Source organism: Sitophilus oryzae, unplaced genomic scaffold, assembly GCF_002938485.1.
Source record: "Sitophilus oryzae breed Bouriz unplaced genomic scaffold, Soryzae_2.0 scaffold_2024_pilon_pilon, whole genome shotgun sequence".
Lineage (NCBI taxonomy): Eukaryota > Metazoa > Arthropoda > Insecta > Coleoptera > Curculionidae > Sitophilus > Sitophilus oryzae.
The window spans coordinates 16,569-23,869 of NW_022146752.1; the positions used below are offsets into that span (position 1 = coordinate 16,569).

Sequence of the window (7,301 nt, forward strand, 5' to 3'; positions counted from 1 at the left end):
ATCTTAAACGTACCGGGTCTGACTCCGTCGATTTAATAAATATATATATATATACATATATATATACATATGTATTATGTACCGTAATACCGTAATAATATTACGGTAGCAGGTCGATACCTCTCTGCAGTCCCAGTGGGGAGTAGATCTACTTCAGGGCCTTAGCAACCCTGCCGATGCGAGCTCTTGATTTTCTCTCACTTCCCATTTCCTTGAGAGAAATCATGACCCATCCCATCCATCCTCCTATTATATCCTACCTATATCTTTTCCATGCAGTAGGGCAGGGGAATCCACTGCATTATCTTCCCATGACAGTCAGTATGATGTGTAATGAAGCAAGACGGTAGGCCTTGGACAACGTCATGCAATCCGGTTGACAACCGGCGCTACCTTGAGTCCGGGTCAAGTAGTGGTAAATCAGCTACCGGTCGCAAGAATATCAAAGGCCAGGATTCTTATTCTTCAAAACAGTTAAAAAAAAAACAAATTATATATACAAATGAGGAATACCCTGAGCGTGGCTACGTGGAATGTACAAGGACTTAAAACTCATACCGAGAAACTAGCAATTATAGAAAAGGAACTGTCCAGATATAAAATCGATATTGCAGGATTATCGAAGACACATTGGATAGGTCAAGGATTCTTCAAAACTAGTCTTAATAACTATGTTTACTTTTCAAGCGCCGATCAACAAAATTATACTGGTGTTGCAATCATTGTATCCGAAAAATTACAGAAATATGTTTTGGACTTTAAAGCTATAAGCGACAGAAGCATGGCCTTAAAATTAAACGCCAGGCCAAATCCAATAAATACTGTTCAGGTGTATGCTCCGACTGCTGCTTCGGGCGATGTCGACATCGACCATTTCTACCATGACCTAAGAAGTTCTCTCCAAAACATTCCGAACAAAGAGATAACCATAGTAACCGGCGACTTCAATACTAAAATTTGAGATACAACTGATAACGAACATATTAAAACTATTATTGGTAAATATGGTATCGGTGTAAGAAATGAACGGGGTGAACGCTTACTTGACTTTGCAATCGAAAACAATCTAACTATAATGAACACAACATTTCAACATCATATCCGAAGGCTCTACACATGGAATAGTCCAGGAGATAGAGTATGCAACCAGATAGATTATATTCTCTCTAACTCGAGATGGAGAACCTCGTTCAGGACAGTACGGACTTACCCCGGAGCAATATGTGGCTCGGATCATAAGCTACTGGCAACAAAGATTCGTATAAAGTTAAAAAATGTTGTAAGAAAACCAAGATCAAATCAGATGGAGATCCCCGACGTAACACATTTCCAACAAGAACTACTGAAAACATCGTGGAACATTAACGAGAACACCCAACCCCAACAGATTTGGATAGACTTTAAAAATTGTCTGAGTAATGCCACTTCTCGACAACTAAACAAAAGACAAAAAAAACATTGGATTTCTGACAGCACATTGCTAAGAATTGAACAAAGACGAACATTAGTGCAAAGTGGTATAAAAACACAAGATGAAAAAAATAAATATAGAAAAATAGAAAAATAAATACAGAGATCAAACACAGTTGCACCATCGACAAAAACAACTACTATGAAAAAATATGCCAGGAAATAGAATCTCACGCTTTGACAAATCAACCAGGGGACCTATTTAAAAAGATAAAGTACCTCACAAGTGAATTCAAGCCAAAAATATGGGCAATAGAAGACGATCGAGGACAACTTAAAACCGAAATTAACGAAATAGTGGAACGATGGCGAACATACTGCGGAACACTGTATAAAGAAAAAGATCCTCAGCCTAGTTGCTCTTTCCACAGTGATATAATTAATGAAGAACCAGACATACTGAAATCGGAAATTGAAGCAGCAATAAAAAACCTAAAACATCATAAAGCCCCGGGACCAGATCACATCACGGCCGAAATGCTCCAAGCGTCGGGAGATTTTGGTGTGGACATTTTGCACAAGTTATGTAATATGATTTGGCATACTCACCAATGGCCATCAGATTGGACCGATTGTTCCATAATAACCATCCACAAAAAAGGATCTCCAGTCAAATGCGACAACTTTCGTACCATTGCGCTAATTTCACATGCCAGTAAGATTCTTCTTTATATCATTAACGAAAGGTTAAAACCGTATATTCAACCACAAATCCCTCCAGAGCAAGCAGGATTCACAAGAGGTCGAGGAACACGTGAACAAATTTTGGATGTCCGTCAGATTATCGAAAAGGCCCGAGAATTTAACAATCCTCTCTATATTTCTTTCATAGACTATCGAAAAGCTTTTGACAAAGTCAAATGGTCAAAACTATGGATGGTTCTTAAAGAAATGGGCGTGTCACTTCATTTGATTTCATTGATCCAGAATCTCTATGTAAATACCAAAAGTAGAATTACCATCAATGGCGTTACTTCGGAAGACTTCCAGCCTACCTGTGGTGTTAGGCAGGGGTGCATACTATCTCCTCAGTTATTCAATATATATACTGAATATATCATGAGAAGGGCATTGGAACATTGGCAAGGGGGGACAACAATTAATGGTCACAAAATTACCAACCTCAGATTTGCAGACGATACGGTCCTTCTAGCGGGAAACGAGGAAGAGTTACTGCAGCTTCTAAAATTGGTTGAAGACGAAAGCGAGAAACTTGGACTTGAGATTAATCCCTCTAAAACAAAACTTATGATTATCGACAGGCAAAACAACAACAAACCTGATGTAGTGAGCATTAGTCGTTTTGAGGTTGTAAGTCAATATATACTATATATATCTTGGGTCACTTATAAACAACACGGGATCGTTAGAAGGGGAAATAAGAAGAAGATGTGAAATGACAAGAGTGGCAGTGCGAAAACTCTCAAAGATATGGCGAGACAAAAACATATCTAAACACTTAAAAAAAGGCTTGTTCACTGCCTAATATTTCCTATATTAATGTATGGCTCCGAGTCCTGGACGATGAGACAGTCAGAAATGAAAAAAATTGATGCAACTGAGATGTACTGTTGGCGACGAATGCTCCGAATTCCCTGGACTGCCCGGCGAACCAATGAATCCATCATCCAAGAACTGAACATCACAGAACGCCTCTCAACTTCTATACAGTCACGTATACTTAAATATTTCGGTCACGTTATAAGGAGGGATACTGACTGTATGGAAAAACTCATTATACAGGGCAAGGTTCCGGGAAGAAGACCAAGAGGCCGCTCGCCTTCCCGATGGATAGACCAGCTATCAAAAATCACCCACAAGCCACTGCACATGCTTGTACATGAAGCACAAGACAGGGAATTATGGAGACAAACCTCACACATCACCTGACCACTACATTCCTTTTGTAGGAATAAAGATAGAGAGAGAGAGATGTATTATGTATTTTTCCTAGATTTTCTTTATATTTAAGAATATATTAACAAAGGTGATATCTAATACTTGATATTTTTAATAATATACCGATATATGGTCGAAAAAAAGACAGAGTAAAGTTGGCTTGAAAATGATGATCGATAACATACTACTTATCTTACGCTTGAAAAATAATTTTTTTTAGGTATAGAAACATGTAACGAATGACCAAAGTAACGAATTGAAAACTAGCCTTTTCACTAGTGAAATAAAAAAAGTTGGTTTCGATTTGAAAAAATAATTATTTATGATACTTTTTTTCGTTCAATTACATGACAGCTGCTTTCGTTATTTTATGACATTCGAACAATTTAATTTTTTAAATAGATAGCCACATGTCTTCTCTTTATGGCACAGCATTCCATTATAGGAGGTATAAGATGATTAAACTTATATAATGACAACTACTTATCGGATAACAAATTAATTACTACTGTCAGCTAGTTCAGCTACTGTCTAGGTAGAATATACCTAGAGTACCTACACCTACCTATGATGTAGGTAGAGAAAAAAGTGGCTGTGGTAATCATTAAATTTAACGTTTAGGCTATACACATATTTTTGACAGGCAGTTTTTTTCGTCCAAAAATTTCAAATATTTTTTTTCCTCAAAAACGGTTAATGTTAGATATCACATAACATCAAAATTCATAAAATTTTACAGAGAACTTAAGTATGTAATAAAAAATGGGGGTACCCATTTAAAATAAGAAAGTTGCTGTCAACTTCCGGTATTTCTGGAAGTACCGCCATATTGAACACATTTTCAATCGACATATCTCATTGTGAAACAATCATATGCAAAAAATCTCGGATCTAGATATTGTAGTTCTCTAGAAACTTCTAATGCACGCTCAGCCAGGGACACCCTTTATATTGCTGTTTTTTAATATTATATTGCATGTATCATAGTAGCGGATTGAAGAACTTTTTTGTGTGTGATTCTGAAGAAGACCGAATTTAATCGACCGAATTAAATCGAAATTGGTCGAAACGTCAATTATTAAACAAAATGCAAACAAAAGTTTCGTTTTATTAACTAAATACTTACTGACTTAAAACCAGGATTTTAAAAACTTAAAATATATATTTATATATACTTAAAAAATGGGAGCCCTCTCACATATTTCGCAGGCACAAAAACCTCATTCATATATGTTGCAAAGTTGTTTTCCGGTAAAAAATTAGGCATCAGAAAATTAGACCTATATATAAACCTTGTCCGTGTATAGCGGTTGCGGACGAAAAAAGGGCGCTTGTGTAAACGGGGAAATAGAAAATCGGGAAAAGCGTTCAACCGAGATAGATGGCAACTTGAGGATTTCACTCCGAGTTCATTTGTTACCGACCGAACTATAAAAAAAGTGAAAAATGTTTGGTAATTTATAACCGATTGCAAATTTTCTTTTTAACTCTGTGCTAGTTTTGGAATGGTCTAGATTAATGTTGGAATAAGTGATATTTATGGGGTAGCCGAAACTGCTTCGCCGTGTTCATAAAACACTTGGAAGTTCTTGGAGAATAGTTTTTGGTTTTAAAGAAGGAAATAAAGACAAATAAATACAAATGAGCGAGTATTTTCCCAGTCTTTTTAAATAAAGATTGATTATTGTTTTAAACTTAAAATTAACTCGAAAATTTTCTTTTTTTGTTTTGAGCATAGTATACGTATGTCATATTAACAACTCCAAAAATGTGTAATTTATATACCGTGGGGGTGTGGTGCACCGGAAAAAGGGATATAGGATGTCCCATGTAAATTCTGAAAAGGCCAAATATTATCGCACTTGGTGATTTAATGCAAAACTTACATTAGACTTTTGAAGATGCGTTAATGTTGTACTTACCGCCAAAAATTTCGTTTTATTCGGAATCGGCATTTAAATGTTATTTGCAAAAATCTACCGTCAAAGTAGTATAATTTATAATACGCCCCAGAGAAACCTACAATTGAAATATCAGCAAAAGTATGAATTTTTCAATGTTATTTTGATGTCATATTTTGTTTACAAGAATTTGAAGGTTCGAAATAGAGTAATTTTGTACAAAATAATTATGATTTTCACTACTTCCGTAAAAGTTAAAATGATTAAATAGCATTTTGTTTGAAACAGTATCCGCGCTGTGTCGGATATGTTCGCAGCTCAGTATCCGGATAGTCCGAATAAATCAACAGTTGAAAGAATAACCCAGAGATTTGAAAAAAAACACTGTACTAAGTAAATGTAAGTATGAAGATATAAATAAAGAAAGGAGGAAAATCGTCTGGTGGGGGAGGCTGTAGAAAAAGCTAACCTAACCTAACCTAACCACAGCACTACAACAAACAAACAACAAACAGCGCTTTATTGTACAAAAAGCCAAAACAGCTTCGTCGACAAAGCACTCACAAACAACAAAATTACAAACAAATACAAACAACAAAAAATACACAATACAAATAATACAAGTCTTTAAAATTCCAAAAAAAATATACATGGACAATTTTAGAACAGTACGCAGTAAATAGATATAATTTTAGAGTTATAAAATATTAAATATTTGACCTTTGACCAGTGTGTGAGATGATCAAAATTTTAAAATTCAAAATTGTTCATAATTAAACATCAACAAAAAAGTCGTTTACCGCATATAGGGCTCTCTCCAGTAGGTATGATTTTAGAGCTTTGCGAAATGCGGGAAAGAATGAAAGCGACTTGATATTCAAAGGCATATGATTGTACATTTTTTTGGCATTGTTCAGTTTTGAACCTTTAACTAGTTCTGAGCTCGGGGTTGGCAGATAAAGATCGTGCTCTGCATTCCTAAGTGGATAGTTATGAAATGGCCTTTCGGGAATAGCAGATATGTGCTTGCGGATTAAGCAAACGGATTCAAAAATGAATAAAGAAGGAAGAGTCAGTATTTTCAAATTGTTAAAGAAATTCTGGCAGTGAGTTCTACTGTTCAGTCCCAATAAATATCGAACTGCTTTCTGTCTGAAAACACGATCAAATTTTGTTACGCAGCAAGTACCCCAGAATGGAAGGGCATAACGAAGATGTGACTCAAAAAGGGCATAATAGGCTATTCTAGAGGTTGAGAAGTTAAGTTCCTTAGAAATTGATCTTAGCGCAAAACAGGCAGCGCTTAGTTCCTTTGATAGAGCTTCAATATGAAAGTCCCATTTTAACGAGTTGTCTACAACAAGTCCTAAGAATTTTGCAGAGTCCATAACGTCAATAGTGTTGTTATTAAGTACAAAAGGTTGTATAGTACTTTTATATGACAAAACTTTAGTATTTGATAGGTTGAGGCATAGGAGATTAGAATCGCACCAAGACTTAATGGTGCGTAAGTCACTGGATATAGTATCATATAGTGCCGCAACATCTGGGCTGCTCCAAGTGAAACTAGTATCGTCCGCAAAGAGGCAGATTTTACCGCTAATGTCTAGATTTGCAATGTCGTTGATAAACACCAGAAACAAAATAGGGCCAAGTCCTGAACCCTGAAATTTGGATACTTAGGATTATTAGATATTACAAGAAGAAATTGGGCGGGCTTTAGAAGAAGACGTGCATGAAGATCAGGAGATCTCGATTTCAATTGAATGGTTGTCCTGCACGATGCGTTCAAAGGAAACGCAATTTGACTATATCTCACAGTTAATTGGACTTCTAGGTCTTTCGTTGACTGCGAATAGGGGATTATTTCAACATTTTATATTAATTGGTAATATTAAATAAATTTCTTAATAAAATTACAAATATTTTGATTATTCCTTGAGTTAATAGGGGCATATTTGAACATTTTATTAATTGGCATAGTTGTTTAATAAAGTTTCTTGAATTACAAATATTTTGATTAATCCTTGA

General features: G+C 35.6%; 1 protein-coding gene across 1 annotated transcript; it reads left to right on the forward strand.

Moving 5' to 3' along the window:
• The first annotated feature begins 502 nt into the window (after positions 1-502).
• On the forward strand, positions 503-961 carry LOC115884164 (craniofacial development protein 2-like). Its single transcript, XM_030902667.1, has one exon. It carries the CDS (start codon positions 503-505, stop codon positions 959-961), a length of 459 nt encoding a protein of 152 aa, XP_030758527.1.
• The last annotated feature ends 6,340 nt before the right edge of the window (positions 962-7,301 follow it).

Coding starts and splice junctions, on each gene's coding strand:
- LOC115884164 (XM_030902667.1), top strand. CDS start 503: ATGAGGAATACCCTGAGCGTGGCTACGTGGAATGTACAAGGACTTAAA.